Source organism: Triticum aestivum, chromosome 7D, assembly GCF_018294505.1.
Source record: "Triticum aestivum cultivar Chinese Spring chromosome 7D, IWGSC CS RefSeq v2.1, whole genome shotgun sequence".
Lineage (NCBI taxonomy): Eukaryota > Viridiplantae > Streptophyta > Magnoliopsida > Poales > Poaceae > Triticum > Triticum aestivum.
The window spans coordinates 536,187,247-536,205,681 of record NC_057814.1 but is presented as its reverse complement, the minus strand read 5'-3'; the positions used below and the strand labels follow the sequence as shown (position 1 = coordinate 536,205,681).

Below are 18,435 nucleotides of genomic sequence, written 5' to 3'. Positions count from 1 at the left end.
CCGGATCCCACTGATAAAAGGACTGTCGATAAGGGTCAAGTGGTGGTTCCGGCTCAGGCTCTGGAGCTGGTGTCTGGCTCCGGTATGCGTAAATGGCCTCCGGCAAGACGAGGTACATGCTGGCCGAGCTGGTCATGGAGGAAGTCGGTGAGGCCTCCGCGACACGAGGGATATTATATTTGGGCTTTTTATTCTCCTTATTTTGTTTATCCTTCGAGCTTTGGCTCGAAGAGCCCCTCAGAAATCTCTTCATCATTTTCAAAGAACAATCCCCCAAAGCAGCTTTGTGAGTGGAGTTTTGAGCAAGGAGATAAAAAATGGCAGCAAAAGAGCTAGAACTCGTGCTTGAGCTGGATGGTGATTTTTTTTGGAGGAAGAAGAAGTGTGTGGGTGCAGGAATAAGTGGAGGGGGGCCACCATGGGCCCACGAGGCAGGGGGGCGCGCCCCAGGGGGGTGGGCGCGCCCTGGACCCTCGTGGCCAGGTGCCTGCTCCCCCTGATGTGTTCTCAGTGCCAGATATTCTCAAATATTCTAGAAAAAATCATATTTCATTTTCAGGGCCTTTGGAGAAATTTTATTTTCGAGGTATTTTTTCATTGCATGGATAAATCAGAAAACAGACAGAAATGCTTTATTTAATCTAAATAACAGAAAGTAAAAGGAGGGTACAGAAGGTTGTGCCTTCTAACTTCATCCATCTCATGCTCATCAAAAGGAATCCACTAACAAGGTTGATCAAGTCTTGTTAACAAACTCATTCCGAATCACATGGAACCGGAGAAATTTCGAAATGCACTAGGTTACCTCAACGGGGATATGTACATCCCCAACAATAAGAATATCCTATTTCTTCTTGACAGTAGGAGAGGAAATTCAAAACCTCCAATAATAATCGATGGAATTTTTCCAATAGGATTGATACTGTGAACTTGAGGTTGTTTCCTCGGAAAGTGTACCGTATGCTCATTACCATTAACATGAAAAGTGACATTGCCTTTGTTGCAATCAATAACAGCCCCTGCAGTATTCAAAAAGGGTTGATACATCTCCGTCATATCTACAATTTTTGATTGTTCCATGCCAATATTATTCAACTATCATATACTTTGGCAACTTTTTATACTATTTTTTGGGACTAACATATTGATCCAGTGCCCAGTGCTAGTTCCTATTTGTTGCATGTTTTATGTTTTGCAGAAACCCCATATCAACTGGAGTCCAAACAGGATAAAAACGGACGGAGATCATTTTTGGTATATTTATGATTTTTGGGAAGAAAAACCAACGCGAGACGGTGCCCAAGGGGGCCACGAGGCAGGGGCGCGCCCCTAACCCTCATGGGCACCCCGTAAGGCGGCTGATGCTCTTCTTTTGCCGCAAGAAAGCTAATTTTCGGAGAAAAAATTGGGCGAAGGTTTCAATCCAATTGGAGTTACGGATCTCCGGATATAAAAGAAACGGTGAAAGGGTAGAATCTGAGAACGCAGAAACAGAGAGAGACAGAGAGACAGATCCAATCTCGGAGAGGCTCTCGCCCCTCCCACACCATGGGAGCCAAGGACCAGAGGGGAAAGCCTTCTCCCATCTAGGGAGAAGGTCAAGGAAGAAGAAGAAGAAGGGGGGCTCTCTGCCCCTCGCTTCCGGTGGCGCCGGAACGCCGCCCGGGCCATCATCATCACCGCGATCTACACCAACAACTTCACCGCCTTCATCACCAACTCTTCCCTCCTCTATGCAGCGGTGTAACCCCTCTTTTACCCGTTGTAATCTCTACTTAAACATGGTGCTCAACGCTATATATTATTTCCCAATGATGTATGGCTATCCTATGATGTTTGAGTAGATCCGTTTTGTCCTATGGGTTAATTGATGATCGTGATTGGTTTGAGTTGCATGTTTTATTATTGGTGTTGTCCTATTGTGCCCTCCGTGTCGCGCAAGCGTGAGGGATTCCCGCTGTAGGGTGTTGCAATATGTTCATGATTCGCTTATAGTGGGTTGCTTGAGTGACAGAAGCATAAACCCGAGTAAGGGGGTTGTGGCGTATGGGATAAAGGGGACTTGATGCTTTAATGCTATGGTTGGGTTTTACCTTAATGATCTTTAGTAGTTGCAGATGCTTGCTAGAGTTCCAATCATAAGTGCATATGATCCAAGAAGAGAAAGTATGTTAGCTTATGCCTCTCCCTCAAATAAAATTGCAGTAGTGATTACAGGTCTAGTTATCGATTGCCTAGGGACAAATAACTTTCTCGTGACGAAAAGCTCTCTACTAAAACTAACTTAGTTGTGTCTTCATCTAAACAGCCCCTACTTTTTATTTATGTGCTCTTTATTATCTTGCAAACCTATCCAACAACACCTACAAAGTCCTTCTAGTTTCATACTTGTTCTAGGTAAAGTGAACGTCAAGCATGCGTAGAGTTGTATCGGTGGTCGATAGAACTTGAGGGAATATTTGTTCTACCTTTAGCTCCTCGTTGGGTTCGACACTCTTACTTATCTAAAGAGGCTACAATTGATCCGCTATATTTGTGGGTTATCAAGGGTCTACCAAGGATAATCGACATACTATCATCCTCGGGAATATCAAGAATAACAAAGTCCGTTAAGATGGTAACGTTTGCAACCACAACAGGCACATCCTCGCAAATACCGACAGGTATAGCAATAGATTTATCGGCCATTTGCAAAGATATTTCAGTAGGTGTCAACTTATTCAATTCAAGTCAACGATATAAAGAGAGAGGCATAACACTAACACCGGCTCCAAGATCACATAAAGAAGTTTTAACATAGTTTCTTTTAATGGAGCATGGTATAGTTGGTACCCCTGGATCTCCAAGTTTCTTTGGTATTCCACGCTTAAAAGTATAATTAGCAAGCATGGTGGAAATTTCAGCTTCCAGTATCTTTCTTATATTTGTAACAATATCTTTCATGTACTTAGCATAAGGATTTATTTTAAGCATATCAGTCAAACACATACACAAAAGATAGGTCTAATCATTTCAGCAAAGCGCTCAAAATCCTCATCATCCTTTTTCTTGGATGGCTTAGGAGGAAAAGGCATGGGTTTCTGAACCCATGGTTCTCTTTCTTTACCGTGCTTCCTAGCAATGAAGTCTCTCTTATCAGAACGTTGATTCTTTGATTGTGGGTTATCAAGATCAACGGCAGGTTCAACCTCTACATCATTATTATTGCTAGGTTGAGCATCAACATGAACATTATCATTAACATGATCACTAGGTTCATGTTCATCTCCAGATTGAGTTTCAGCATCAGAAATAGAAATATCATTGGGATTCTCAGGTGTGTCTACAACAAGTTCACTAGAAGCATGCAAAGTCCTATCATTTTTCTTCTTCTTTTTAGAAGGACTAGGTGCATCAACATTAGTTCTCTGAGAATCTTGCTCAATTCTCTTAGGGTGGCCCTCAGGATACAAAGGTTCCTGAGTCATTTTACCCATTCTTGTCATAACTCTAACAACATTATCATTTCTCTTATTAATTAATTCATTGAGAAAATCATTTTGAGCTTTAAGCACTTGTTCTACTTGAGTGGTAACCATAGAAGCATGTTTACTAATAAGTTTAAGTTCATTCTTAACTCTAGACATATAATCACTCAAGTGTCCAATCATATAAGCATTACTTTTCAATTGTCTACCAACATAAGCATTGAAGTTTTCTTGTTTAGCCATAAAGTCATCAAACTCATCCAAGCATTGGCTAGCAAACTTAGTAGACGGGATTTCAACTTTATCATATCTATAGAGAGAATTTACCTTTACTACCTGTGTCGGGTTATCAAGACCACGTATTTCTTCAATAGGTGGTATATTAAGGCCATGTATTTCTTCAACAGGAGGTAAATTCTTAACATCTTCAGCTTTAATACCTTTTTCTTTCATAGATTTCTTTGCCTCTTGCATATCTTCAGGACTGAGAAATAGAACACCTCTTTTCTTCGGAGTTGGCTTAGGAGTTGGTTCAGGAAGTGTCCAATTGTTTTCATTTGTCAACATATTATTCAATAGCAATTCAACTTGATCAATTGTTCTTTCCCTGAAAACACAACCAGCACAACTATCCAGGTGGTCTCTGGAAGCATCGGTTAGTCCATTATAAAAGATATCAAGTATTTCATTTTTCTTGAGAGGATGATCAGGCAAAGCATTAATTAATTGGAGGATCCTCCCCCAAGCTTGTGGGAGACTCTCTTCTTCAATTTGCACAAAATTATATATTTCCCTTAAAGCAGCTTGTTTCTTATGAGCGGGGAAATATTTAGCAGAGAAGTAATAAATCATATCCCGGGGACTACGCACACAACCATGATCAAGAGAATTAAACCATGTTTTAGCATCACCCTTTAATGAGAATGGAAATATATTAAGGATATAATAGTAGCGAGTTTTCTCATCATTAGTGAATAGGGTGGCTATATCATTCAATTTAGTAAGATGTGCCACAATAGTTTCAGATTCATAGCCATAAAAAGGATCAGATTCAACCAAAGTAATTATCTTAGGATCGACAGAGAAATCATAATCCTTATCAGTAACACAGATAGGTGAAGTAGCAAAAGCAGGGTCATATTTCATTCTAGCATTCAGAGACTTTTCTTTTAGCTTAGCTAATAATTTCTTAAGATCAGAACTATCATTGCAAGCAAGAAAATCTCTAGCAGTTTCTTCATCCATAACATAACCCTTAGGCACAACAGGCAATTCATATTTAGGGGGAGAACCTTCATCATCACTTTCATCAATATTATCAGTTTCAAGAATTTCATTCTCTCTAGCCCTAGCAAGTTGTTCATTAAGAAATTCACCTAATGGCACAGTAGTATCAAGCATAGAAGTAGTTTCATCGTAAGTATCATGCATAGCAGAAGTGGCATCATCAATAACATGCGGCATATCAGAATTAATAGCAGAAGCAGGTTCAGGTGTCGCAAGTTTACTCATAACAGAAGGAGAATCAAGTGCAGAGCTAGATGGCAGTTCCTTACCTCCCCTCGTAGTTGAGGGATAAATCTTGGTTCTTTCATCTTTCAAGTTCCTCATAGTGATCAGCAGATATAAATCCCAAGTCACTCAAAGAATAGAGCTATGCTCCCCGACAACGGCGCCAGAAAATAGTCTTGATAACCCACAAGTATAGGGGATCGCAAAAATTTTCGAGGGTAGAGTATTCAACCCAAATTTATTGATTCGACACAAGGGGAGCCAAAGAATATTCTCAAGTATTAGCAGTTGAGTTGTCAATTCAACCACACCTGGATAACTTAATATCTGCAGCAAAGTATTTAGTAGCAAAGTAGTATGGAAGTAACGGTAACAGTGGCAAAAGTAACAGTAGCAGTTTGTAGTAATTGTAACAGTGGCAACGGTAAAGTAACTAAGCAAATAGCAATATGTGAAAAGCTTGTAGGCATTGGATCAGTGATGGATAATTATGTCGGATGCGATTCCTCATGCAATAGTTATAACATAGGGTGACACAGAACTAGCTCTAGTCCATCAATGTAATGTAGGCATGCATTTCGAATATAGTCATACGTGCTTATGGAAAAGAACTTGCATGACATCTTTTGTCCTACCCTCCCGTGGCAGCGGGGTCCTATTGGAAACTAAGGGATATTAAGGCCTCCTTTTAATAGAGTACCGGACCAAATCATTAACACTTAGTGAATACATGAACTCCTCACACTACAGTCATCACCGGTAAGTATCCTGATTATTGTCACTTCGGGGTTAACGGATCATAACACCTAATAGGTGACTATAGACTTGCAAGATAGGATCAAGAACTCACATATATTCATGAAAACATAATAGGTTCAGATCTGAAATCATGGCACTCGGGCCCTAGTGACAAGCATTAAGCATAGCAAAGTCATAGCAACATCAATCTGAGAACATAATGGATACTAGGATCAAACCCTAAAAAAACTAACTCGATTACATGGTAAATCTCATCCAACCCATCACCGTCCAGCAAGCCTACGATGGAATTACTCATGCACGGCGGTGAGCATCATGAAATTGGTGATGGAGGATGGTTGATGATCACGGCGGCGACAGATTCCCCTCTCCGGAGCCCCGAACGGACTCCAGATCAGCCATCCCGAGAGAGTTTAGGGCTTGGCGGCGGCTCCATATCGTAAAACGCGATGAATCCTTCTCTCTGATTTTTTTCTCCCCGGACGTGAATATATGGAGTTGGAGTTGAGGTCGGTGGAGCTCCAGGGGGCCCACAAGGCAGGGGCGCGCCCTAAGGTGGGGGGGGGGCATGCCCCCCAAGTTGACGCTATTTCTTTCGGCAGTATTTTTTATTAATTCTGAAAAGTTGCTCCGTGGATTTTCAGGTCATTCTGACAACTTTTATTTCTGCACAAAAATAACACCATGGCAGTTCTGCTGTAAACAGCGTCAGTCCGGGTTAGTTCCATTCAAATCATGCAAGTTAGAGTCCAAAACATGGGCAAAAGTGTTTGGAAAAGTAGATACGACGGAGACGTATCACAAATCTATCATCCCGAAGACATATGTAGTGAAATTGAGGCAGATAGAACTACATAGCCAGGTCCCCCACGTCCCCTGCGTCGCCCTCCCTGGCGGCGGCGGGGGAACACTAGATCAAGCGCCACCCCCTCCCCACCTTGCTCCCCACCTTGCCGTCACCGGAGGAGCGGCCGACGAAGCCCGCGCCGGCTCCCAGGAGGGTTGCGGCGGGGCGATTCGGCTGGATCCAGCCCCCTCCCCCCTCCCCCCGCTTGATGTGGTGACGGCTCCTTAACGGCGGCTCCCCAGCGCCGGCAGCGCTCCTCACCCGCGGTGGTGTTGCTCCGGCTGGGTCCCCTGGAGCCCCGCCCTCCCAACACCACCTCGTGCTGGAGCCCCCTTCCTCCCATGGCCCCAGATCGGATCTGGCGTCCCATGGGCTCTCCATCCCGTCCAGCTGCTGCGGCCCCCCTCCTGCCGCTCCGGCGCGGCGGCGCGGCCTTACCAACGGTGGCCTTCCCCCGTCTGCCTCCTATCTCCCGTGGGCGCAGCTCTTGCTGCTGCTGATTGGGGCGGGTGAGGCCTTTGGGTGAGGTGGCCGGGCAGGCCGGGGCTCGGTCTTGCCTCGATGCAAGCCACCCTCCGTCCCTGACGGCGCCTATTCCAAGCTACGGCAACGACTTGCATATGTGTGGTCACGGCGTCCTTTGGCAGGCGGCTGAAGTTTCATGGTGGTTCTTCGTCAGCACTGCTCCAGTCCCGGCGTCCACGGACCTGCGTTCTCCAGTGTCCATGGTCTGCCGGTGTCCCCTCTGGCGCGGTCTCGGCCCCGGCCAACAAGTTGCTGCGTCCCTTGCAGCATCTTCGGTTTGCCGGTCCTGGTGGCTACGCCTCGTGCAACACGGAGTTGTGCTCCCTTCCGGCTCCGGATTGCCGGCGGCGGCGGCCGCCACCCTACCACCCGTGTCGGCTCTCTGCCCGGCTGCCTCTCCAACCCCATCCACCATGCCGTCAGTTGCAAAGCTTGTGTTTTTGTCGGCGGCAGGTGCAGCCCCACCCTCCTTCTAAGGTAGCGGTCGATAGGCATGTTGACTCCGGATCTTCGGATCCTGATCTGGTAGATATGGGATTGCTCGGACTCAGGCCAGGCAAAAGCCATGCTCGGCTTGCTGATGCTGGCAGCGGCGACACCTGCGGATGTCGTTTCCCTTCCTGGAGGGGCTGCCATGGCCTTTATCCGAGCCCCTCTTCGGGCATCAGGGGAAACCCTAGGTCCGGCTTGTCGGATCGGATGGCAACGGTGCCGCGACGGCATTCCCCTTCTTGAAGGCGCTATCTTGCTCGCTCACGGAGTCTTCGGTGTTGGAATTGAAGATGTTTGCTGTCGTGCTCATTTGGTCTGCTTCTCTAGTCTTAGGCTTGGTGGGTTTAGCTATGTGTTTTTTCCTGTTTGGGCCGAGCACCCCTTCTCTCTGCTCCGGGTACCATGCGCATGCCTCCTTGTGTATGTCATGTGTTGTATCTTTGGTTGTACCCATTCTCCTTCTATCTATCAATGAAAAGATATGCAAGCTTTGCGTATTCGCGAAAAAAAAGAACTGCACAGCCAAAACCAAGAAACACTTTTGGTCTTAACTGAAGCAGATCAAGAAACACTAGTGGTCGCTAAATTAATCTAGGTACATCTCTAGATGACCACGACGAGTGTCGACTAAAAAATGCAGCCAAATCTTCTCATGGTCTGCAGGTATACAGTTAAGCTAGATAATGGGATGAAGAAAGAAACCATGGTTTCACAACCTGTGAGTCTGTCTACCAACAAGTACCGGAGATCAATGAGCTACCGGTTTCTCCTGGTTAGATAATCACATGTCGAATCAACACGCATTCTCGTCCACCCTGTTTGGCTCTCTCTTCTGCATTTTCCACGCCGAATTCTCGTCCAACCTCCCAACGGGCACCCTGTTGGGCTCTCTCTTCTGCAATTTTGATGCTGACTTTCCGTCCAGCCTGCCAAGGGGCACCCTATCTGGGTCTCTGTTCTGCATTTCAAACGCCAAGATCAGTATACAAAATCATACATGCACTTGGAACATATATATTAGCACATAGAGAGATGGAGGCGACTCGGTGCTTACCTTCATAGCATTCGATGTCTCCTTGAGCATCACTCTTAAGCCTCCTTATGCTAAGTGTATCCAATGACATCTTCCCTTCCTTCTCTTGTGCCAGGTTTCTTGGGCTCAGGCTACCCAATGCTTCAAACTCTGGCAGCGCCCAACACCGGTGAGCATGCGAAAGCAATATAATCTCCTTGACTTCCCTCGTCTGAGGATGCCGGAATGAACTAACAGTACTATTTAGCACGGCTCGATGACCGACAAGCCACAGCCATAGCTCGAAGGCTAGGTAGGGGAATAGAAAAGGAAAGGGGGACCAAGAACTCAGCCAAAGGAGTACGAGGCTGAGTAGACCACATGCTTAATTAAATAGTTTGTAGGCAAGTTAAATTCCTGGAAAAACAAAAAGCGGGATAAGATTAACACAAAAATGAATGGGCCAGAAGCAAACGTACATGAATGAATATTTCATCTAAAGATGAACTCGTACATCCATATCTAGCTAGACATGGATTGTACAAAAACGCATTTGAAACCTATATGTTTAGCTCACTAGGAGAAGGCGTAACTAAGAAACTAAGTACCTCGGAACTAAGGCCAGATGAAGATGTCAGCACCTGCTCTGCCCCTTCGTTCCAGCCGTTGAGTGCATGACCATGGTCTCCTCCAGTGACGCCACGCTGGGACGTTCTGGAGTGTCCGTGAGGAGCGGCGGTCGGTCATGTGTATTGTTGGGTGTGACCATATCTTTTATCACATGATCCTGTACCTGAATCCAAAACCCAGAGTGCTATGATCCTGTGACCATAACTTCATACAAAATAAAGGCAAGGTCTCACAGCTAGATAGAATACCAATTCTGAAATTAGAAAATAGTAGGATGTAAACAAATAAAGTGATTGAATATAAAAAGCATGCATGGACCACAAATCATGAAAAAACAAAATCGGAGGACCAACATGTTCACAAGCTATGGAAAAATGTTCTTCATCAAAAATTTACTGCATCTTGTTTCCTTTTGTGTTTCTTTTAGAAGCCTGCACAATTGTGACAATTATGACATTTAGGAAAATTTTAAAAGAAATAAAAGGGCTGAAGAGACATGGAAGTGCAGCAGGCATAATCAAAAGGGGGAGGATGAGAGGAAGGAGGAGCTTCACCTGGTACACAAGGACTTCCCTCGCCCACACTACCCCGCTCTTCCCTTGATATGGAGGATCCCTGCCAAGGCAGCTAAGAATAAAAATCATAAAAATGGATATTGTTTCAACAATCACCCAACTGCAATATGCAATGGATGCTTTCATGGCCAATAGAGAGATTTCCCAAGTTAGCATCATGCAGCAACTTACAGAACACTGAATCAAGTTGTCCATGTGTTATCTAAAAGAGACATCTATACAAGGGCAAATGATATCTTTTCTTGTTGTCTTTCTGAACATGTAGCCAGAGAATTCAGGATCCCTTTCAAAAAATCTACAAGTTGGCTCATCTCATAACATCAAGTGGTAACCTTGGAGGGCAGATCTAAATACCCATAATTTGGAAGGCCCTGACCCATCATTAGCGTTTTTTTACTATCTCATCATTTGTAAAGTCAGCAAACATCTTCTACTGCTAGTAGGAGTATTTGACTAACTCACTCCGGCAGGAAAGGAGTGACATCAAACTGAAGCGAACCAAGTTGTGTCCAGAACAATAAATACGTCCAGAGCAATCTGGATTTGATGAGATGAGATGAGATGTGCACGGGGGGTAAGAAGCTCACCACGTCCACGTGAGGGGGGCAGGGTAGGAGGAAGCAGAGCCATGAGGGAGGGGGGAGGGCTCGTGCGTTGGGTCGTCCAGCTGCTGCAGCAGCTGCAGGTCGTGCGTCCAGATCCGGGGCAGCCATCCTGCACACAAAAGAAAAGAAACCAAGGAAGTAATCACAAGCGGGGGGAGATGATGAATCCGAGGAAGAACGTCCGCAGGTACACACTCACCATAGCCGTCACCGAAGATCCGCGGTCGCCGGCACGCGCCCTTGAAGGTTGAGGCGTCGTCCTTGAAGGTTGAGGTGCCGTTCTCGGGTTTGGGGCGTCTCCGTCCGTCCATCGCTGCTGCCGGGCCGGGTCAGACCTCCATGGCCAACCTCCGTCGAGGACGGACGCGGATCAGGTCGACGACAGCGCGCTGATGCCGCCGTGGATCTGGGCGCTCCCTCTCCCTTCCCTTGCCTTCCCTACCCTTCCCTTCCCTTGGGATTCCGATGGGAGAGGAACAGAAGGTTGGGGGCGGTGGCGCAGGGGGGCGAGGAGATCGCCGGCGGCAGCGATGGGATCGAGATCGGGGTAGGGAAGGGAGAGCGTAGGTGGTTGGTTGGGGAATCAATCGTGTTGTGTGGTGTGGTGCGTGCGGGCTGGTTGGTCTGGCCCGCCCGTTAGTGGTGGGGGCAACGACAAACGGAAGGAAAAGGCGGAACAGTGCCATCGCCATCCCTTCATGTCCACGTGGCAAAGCCCTTGGTTCGCCCTTGTAGCTGTTAAGAAATAAAATAAAATATGTGATTAATTATATGGGAGGAATGTCTCCCAGGAGGTGTCTGTTGGGGAAGAGGTGTCTCCCCAACACACCCCTTCAGGATGTATATAAGCGGGTCTCCCACTTTGCAATGGACGAGAGAATCATTTGTGTCTCTCTCTTGTATCTTTTACTTTGATACTACAATACGTTATCAGCACGAGGCAAGGCAATGGTGACTATGCTGCATATTATGCTATGAAGAGAATTATGCAAAACACTTGCATATTTTGGTGATTACCTTCCATGCATACACAACTTATGAGACGCCATCATAGCTATGAATTAAGTTTCATGCACAGTTGAGAGGTTCACACCATTTTATGGTGATTACCTTCATGTGTTATAAATAACATAAGGTTGTGGAGGCTATGATCAATGGGAATTGTCCATAAGAGTGAGGCACCACTACGTGGTTGACTACCTCTATGTGCTTTAAGGAAATTAAAGGTTTGTCCCATTTAAGGTGACTACCTTTACTTGGAAGATCCACACCATACTATGGTGTTCTTCTGGAAGGCTTTCCCTATGGGTCACTAAGAATCACCATCAGCACGATTATGCTTAGTCATAGCAATTTCATCCTACTTAATTTACTGAAGGTAAATTATTGCATGAGAATTTCATGCAACATATGGCTGACCTTTTTGGAAAGGAAATGCGATGAGATGACATTTGGTGGGAGTAACTATTTAACATGGGTCATGGACATTAAAGAGTTTGTCGACTTGGGACCTTGTTGCCACAGAAACTCCACCTGCAGAAAATGTCATGGCTATTTATCAATAGCTAAGAATATGCATATTTGCATTTATGTGTCGTCGCAATGGCTCGGTTCCCAAACTGAGTATGTAATGGATGATGAATATCCATTTTCCCTTTGAGCCTTCATTGAGGCGAGATATATTATTATAAGCATCACATGAATGATTATTCATTCATTGTCAGGACTTCGAGTCCGTTGAGCCTTATAGTTCCGCTGTCTATAAATCAACACTATGTTGAGATTATGTGATAAGGCGGCTTCAGATGCATATCTAACTATAAGTCCTTACTCCACTTTACATTCTACTAGGATGGTAAACAGAAATATCATCTCTGTTTCGGGTTGCAATGCCTGAAATTCATGCTTTTAGTACTAAGCAATAGTGGTTAGAAAACCACAAGGAGTTGAATGTAAAGTAAAGAAAAAATGACAAGCAGAAATGGAGTGTATATCTCAAAAGGTAATGGATCATTTAATCTAAATGATCACAATGACAACTTTCAAGGTGGTAGTACAAAATATCGTACCAATGATTACCAGTTGGTCAAGTATTGGGTTAATCATACCACCGGCTCATGCGAGGCAAATGAGTTTAACGGGATAAGTTTGAAGTTCTACTTAAAAAGGAAATAGCCAGAAAATATTCTGGCATGGTAGAAGGAGAATGGACTCCTCTATATTGATGATATGCTTGTGGAATGATATCCGAAGATATTTTGGAGATCTCGCGTAGTCTCCCAGTTATCCCTCAATATCATTGGCCTATAATTGTACTACTACATATAGTATAAATTGCAACATCTTGTCCCCCGGACATGATAGTTGAGATAATTGAGTGTATGAATCAGTACATACTCAATCTTGTTGCATACATAATAATTTTTCCTCCTTTATCATCATGATATCGGACGATTAGAGAAATTATTTGACAATTCTATTGGCCACAACTTGACAAGTTGCAATATTCCCAACAATCATCAGATTGTTTCGTGCACTACATGTGACATTGGGGAATTAATTTTAAGGCACTCTCACCTTAAAATTTGAAATGAGCCAGCCAATATTCTTGATTGCATTCAAGAATATGTTTGGACTATTCAACCATTATATGGGTTATGTTGGTACTTCATGGTGTTCATAGATGCATCTAGAAGATGTCTTAGATGTGTATCATTCACACAAACCATGTGTTTACTGAATTAATTGCTCAAATTGACGAATTTAGAGCAAATTATCCTAATGCGGGATAATTCCTTTGGAATGCAAATGTCGTTGAAGTTGATTCATGAGCATTCAATGGTTATATTCAGTATATAGTACATAACCAAAATGGTTTGGCTTGATCTCTTATGAAAGAGATTCAATATTGCTTGGCCAATGCTGCAGAATTGTGATTTACCAACATTTTGTTGATGGTAACATGCGGTCTCACACTCCGCATATTTGGTCTAAATAAGATCAAATGATACTGCACCCCCTTGCAGCTTGTATGTGGAAATAAGTGAAGTATTTCCCATCTGCAGTAATTCGGTTGTATATCGATATCACCACCCCAGCGTACATCATGGGCCTTCACATATGGTTGGGATCTATGTGAGGAGTAACTGTGGTATGTTCGTTAATCCGCCGAATACCATAACCCTTACAAGGGAGTTATTTGCAGCCCATACGCTGATTGCTTTTGCAATAAGAAAATTTTCTGGCATTAGGGGGAGATGAGTACCACAAAGAATGCCAGGAAATGGATAAGAAATGTCATAGACATTTTGTCCACGTACTTAAGAATCTGAAATGCAGGTTCAAGTTATGAAAAATTTGTAGCATATTGCAAATAAATTGCCAGGTATATTTACTGATGACAAAGGTGTCACTATGGTCAAGTACCAGAACGAGTGGAGGTACCTAATAAACCACTCGTGTCCCTAGATGGGAGCAAGAGGGGGAGAATTCTTGTCGCATGAGATTAAGTTCTCATATGTTTCAGCGAAAGCAGAGGAGATTGACCCCTCGATCAGTAAATATGATTCAACCTCGGGTTGAATGACACCTGAGGGATGCGCGGCATCCAAAGTCCAACACATATGTGCACACATTTTTATGTGTTGGGACATCGAAACACCTTGACTCCGTTGTTGTGGGAAATCACAAGGAGTTAAGAGGCGTAATAAGAATTCCACAATGATATTGATTCATGAGAATCATATATGAGAAGGTCTACATATGCCGACATAAAATTCTTCACGAGAATTGCTAGAATCTGCCCTAAACCAAATCCATGGAGAGTGTTGTTGCACTTATACTGGTTCAAATGAAAGGAAGCAATTAAGGAAGAGTGGCACTCACTCATCAAATGAGAGGTATTTACCATTGTAAAACCTGCTCCTCATAAGTATCTTCTAGAGGGAAGAGAATTAAAGTTTCGTTTGGAAACGAAATAAATGAGGTGGTGAGAAAGCGAGGCTTGTAGCATAAGGGTTTTTCGCAGAGACCCGACATTGGTTACGATGTAGCATACCTTCTTGGTATGAGTGGAATTATATTTCGATACTGAATGTTAATGGCAGTACAGATCCACCCACGCGGTTGATGTATGTAATGTCTACATATTCCCATGGGTCAATTAGTTTGGATGTATATATTGAAGTCATTGAATGACTTAATATTTTGAATCGAAAGGTAAATCGCAACATGCATGTGTGGAACTTCTGAAGTCATTCTATGACTTGAAGTAGTTGTAAAATTGTGTGGTGCAACCGACTAAGTGAGTTATTCCTTGACAAGGATTACTCTCATACTAATGATTGTTGTTGTATATTCATCAAGAAATCCTGGATTGGATTTTACATCACCTTATTTTGTGGTGTCAATGATTTTGTCATCAAAGTCTATATAAGACATGAAATACACACAATCATGTTAAGACGGATATTTGGGTTAAACCAAATTATGCTAAGTTTATGACTTGAGCATATTCCCCTAAGATATCAGTCTTCATATATCCGGAAGTATTGGAGAAGTTCAATATGGATATATTATATCAAAGACACATATGGTCATATTATACCTAATATGGGATACAAATCCTTGATACATATGGGAGATGGTGAAGTGATAGTGCCATGAAGTGTCATGTCTAAATACCATCGAAGCACTCATATATGTTGCAAAATATGTCAGGCCTGACACTATAGTTTTTGGCAATTTATTGATAGTGCAATTCCCTGAAAGGTATAAGGTTCGTGTAAGGAATATCCTCGGCTATATCCAGGGCACAAAGGGTCTTGATCAATTCCATACGGAAAATCAAGATGGGACCATGGTTTGATATATTGATAGTGGCTAATTATCTGATCCCACAATGCCATATCAAAGACTGGGTTTGCTGGAAGAGTATTTTGAGGGAAGTCTTCAGAATAGACTCTAAACAAGTACTTCCAGTGATCATTCTATTTTATTTGAAGCATCACAAAATGTAGATGACTTCATAGAATGATTGGCCACATGTGAAATCATGTGGAGATTATCATTATCTACCAAGATAATGTCACTTGTATTGCTTACGGGTTATATTTATCCTCATGAGTTACAGAAATGTAAGAGGTAATTTGCAAACAAATTATTGTGATATTCACTATATCTCTACCAATGTTTATATTCCAAAACTAGGTTCGTGGATTGCGTATGAGATAACTTTGAGGTTTGCAAAGTTCAGGGGGAGTAAAATCCCAAATTATAACCCATTGGTGATCTTCTGATCACTCATATTGTACTCTTTTTCCCTTTATGAGTTTTCCATGATGGTTTCTCATATAAGGTTTTTAACAAGACAATATAAATACAAGTGCGGACGTATGTCATATGGTTTCTCCTTATATTTTTCCCACTTGGTTTTAAAAGGAGTTTTCTGTGGCATATCATTATAATGTTTCTCTTCAAAATTTTCCCACAGGGTTTTTAAGAGGAGTTTTGGATTGCAATATACAGATGACGAATTGATCAAGGGGAGTGTTAAGAAATAAAATATGTGATCAATTGTATGGGAGGGATGCCTCCCAGGAGGTGTCTGTTGGGGAAGAGGTGTCTCCCCAAGACACCCCTTCAGGCTGTATATAAGTGGGTCTCCCACATTGCAATGGACGAGAGAATCATTTGTGTCTCTCTTTCGTCTCTTTTACTTTGATACTACAATAGTAGCGACTGTTAATGTGTTGTATGGCCAGCCTTGCTGATCGAGCCTCTCCAGGGTATCAAACAAATGGTGGCACATGGCCACAGCCAAACAAAAAAATTAAATTTGTGATTGAGATAGCTATTTCAATAACCATTTTTGAATTTTAGATAAAAAATAAAAATAAAACCTAATGCAGATTATATAGTAGCCAATTTGTTTCTATTGATGGTAAAAAAATTCGATTCCTTATTTCTCTTTGCCTAGAACAAATTTTATTGTGGATCTTTGTGGCATGTTAATCGTCTACTACTACCAATAACATCAAATGTTTAAGAGTTTGTTTTGGAAAAAAAATGGAGACCTGTAGCTCAGGAGCATGGTAAAGCTACAAGCCAAATAAATATGTTGTCACCACTCTATAATACAATAATACCCTTTGAACTAGAAGTGGACCAAACCACACAAACAATGATAAAAAAAAAGATGCAGGATGCACCATTCTAAAATAGGCATCTTTTGAGAGAGCACTTCAAATATTGTTTTACTAATTATACCATTTCAATATATATATGGATCCACACTGATGGTGTCCATTTTATCCTTTGAGCCCCTGTATTATATATATCTAGAAGTTTAGAAACACAACAACATGGAATCACAATAACTATAATGGCATCCACTCTAGTATGCTACCGGAAACATGAAAACTAATAACTTCGGAATTACCATTTGAATGCACATAAATATGTCTATAGAATTCCTATATAATAGTATCGGCATGGGAATTTTATTGGAATCATGTCATGCTATTCATATGTTACAAAGAACCAAATCATCTAAAATTAAGTACGGATTTCCTTTGTAAGAACTGAATCATCCAAAACTCAAGTTCTTATGTGTTTTCATTGTTTCAAACCAGTCGCGGTGCAGTTTTGTTGAATTTCCAAAATTTCCATCATAGCTCTCGTAAGATTGCACTTCATCATCGGTGAGTGAAAAGGGAAATATTGGGTCAAGAACAATAGCTTCTTCTACAATAATGCAACGAGATGACTATCAAATATCATGTTACATATGAGCGAATTATTATTGCATATATGATTCATCCATATAGTAATGCAATGTGCAGTTTTAAAGCAATGTTGATTCTTCTATACCACATTTAGCAAATAATACACTGTACTTTGTATGATTCTTGTTTAGTAAATAGCCACATCTACTAGACTATATTCATCTAACATTATATTTGTATGTTAGGATTTGTTTGCTGGTGGTAGTGACACAAGCTCTAGCACAGTGGAATGGGCAATGGTTGAGCTTCTTCGAAACCCATCATCAATGGCCAAGGTTTGTGACGAGCTTGCACAAGTTATCGGCTCTAGAAGAAACATTGAAGAAGCTGACATTGTTCGATTGCCCTATCTCCAAGTTGTCATAAAAGAGACTTTTCGACTCCACCCTCCTGCTCCACTCTTGTTGCCATGACAACCTGAGATGACAGTCAAAATAGCCAGTTACACAATACCTAAAGGTTCACGCATGTTCATAAACGTATGGGCGATAGGTCGAGATAAAGATGTATGGACGGAACCTGAGAAGTTTATGCCTGAGAGGTTCTTGGGTTCGGCAGTTGACTTTAAGGGTGTATATTTTGAGCTCCTTCCATTTGGTGCGGGGCGTCGAATCTTCCCTGGAATGGCTTTGGCAATTAGGATGGTGCATATGATGCTTGCTTCCATGTTAAACCAGTCTAGGTGGAGTCTTCCCGTTGAGCTGAAACGGGATGGGATTGATGTGGAAGATCAGTTTGGACTCACACTAGTGAAGGTGGTGCCCCTTTGTGCTATGGCAACACCGATTTGAGGAAAACAAAATGAACCATTTTTAAGAGTGGTTTAGATGTTGTTAATGTGTAATAATTCAAATGTATGAGCCATGTAATTTATATCATTACTTATGTGACAAATTTGATATTCTCTCAGAGTTCAAACCTTTTGCACCTTCATTATCCAAATATGAAAAAGAACAAAATGCAAAATTTTGATATTCAGATCTATTTAGAAATAAAGTTTAGATCCACATCATAATAGATTAGGCTATGAACCAGGCTACTTTGGATGGTGTTGGTGACGTCAAGATAACACATTAGGCTGTCAATTAGGCTCTCATGCTTTTGGATGGTGATGGAAAGAACAACACGGTGTTAAAGTTCTTGTTGAAATAACAGAATAAACAAAGTAAGTGCACATGAGAATAAAATAGAATAAAGTGAATACCGCCATGGACTGACTACATACT

General features: G+C 42.5%; 1 protein-coding gene and 1 pseudogene across 14 annotated transcripts; one reads left to right on the top strand and one right to left on the bottom strand.

Annotated features, from left to right (window-relative positions):
• Window positions 1–8,127: 8,127 nt before the first annotated feature.
• Window positions 8,128–11,047, bottom strand: LOC123168428 (uncharacterized). 14 transcript variants are annotated; one of them, XR_006484340.1, is made up of 7 exons: window positions 10,624–11,041; window positions 10,407–10,533; window positions 9,799–9,871; window positions 9,598–9,675; window positions 9,256–9,407; window positions 8,657–9,031; window positions 8,128–8,560 (listed from the first exon to the last, which is right to left on the bottom strand). XR_006484340.1 is itself a non-coding variant. In XM_044586305.1 (6 exons), exons 1-4 carry the CDS (start codon window positions 10,733–10,735, stop codon window positions 9,637–9,639), a joined length of 351 nt encoding a protein of 116 aa, XP_044442240.1. In that variant the 5' UTR covers window positions 10,736–11,047; the 3' UTR covers window positions 8,128–8,560; window positions 8,657–9,031; window positions 9,223–9,636. The 14 variants fall into 14 exon arrangements, 6 of the variants coding, with proteins under 6 accessions (XP_044442240.1, XP_044442238.1, XP_044442241.1 ...); XR_006484336.1 differs by having other exon boundaries at window positions 9,223–9,497; window positions 10,624–11,037; XR_006484338.1 differs by having other exon boundaries at window positions 9,223–9,497; window positions 9,799–9,859; window positions 10,624–11,037.
• Window positions 11,048–12,405: 1,358 nt separating this feature from the next.
• Window positions 12,406–18,000, top strand: LOC123171248 (geraniol 8-hydroxylase-like; annotated as a pseudogene).
• The last annotated feature ends 435 nt before the right edge of the window (window positions 18,001–18,435 follow it).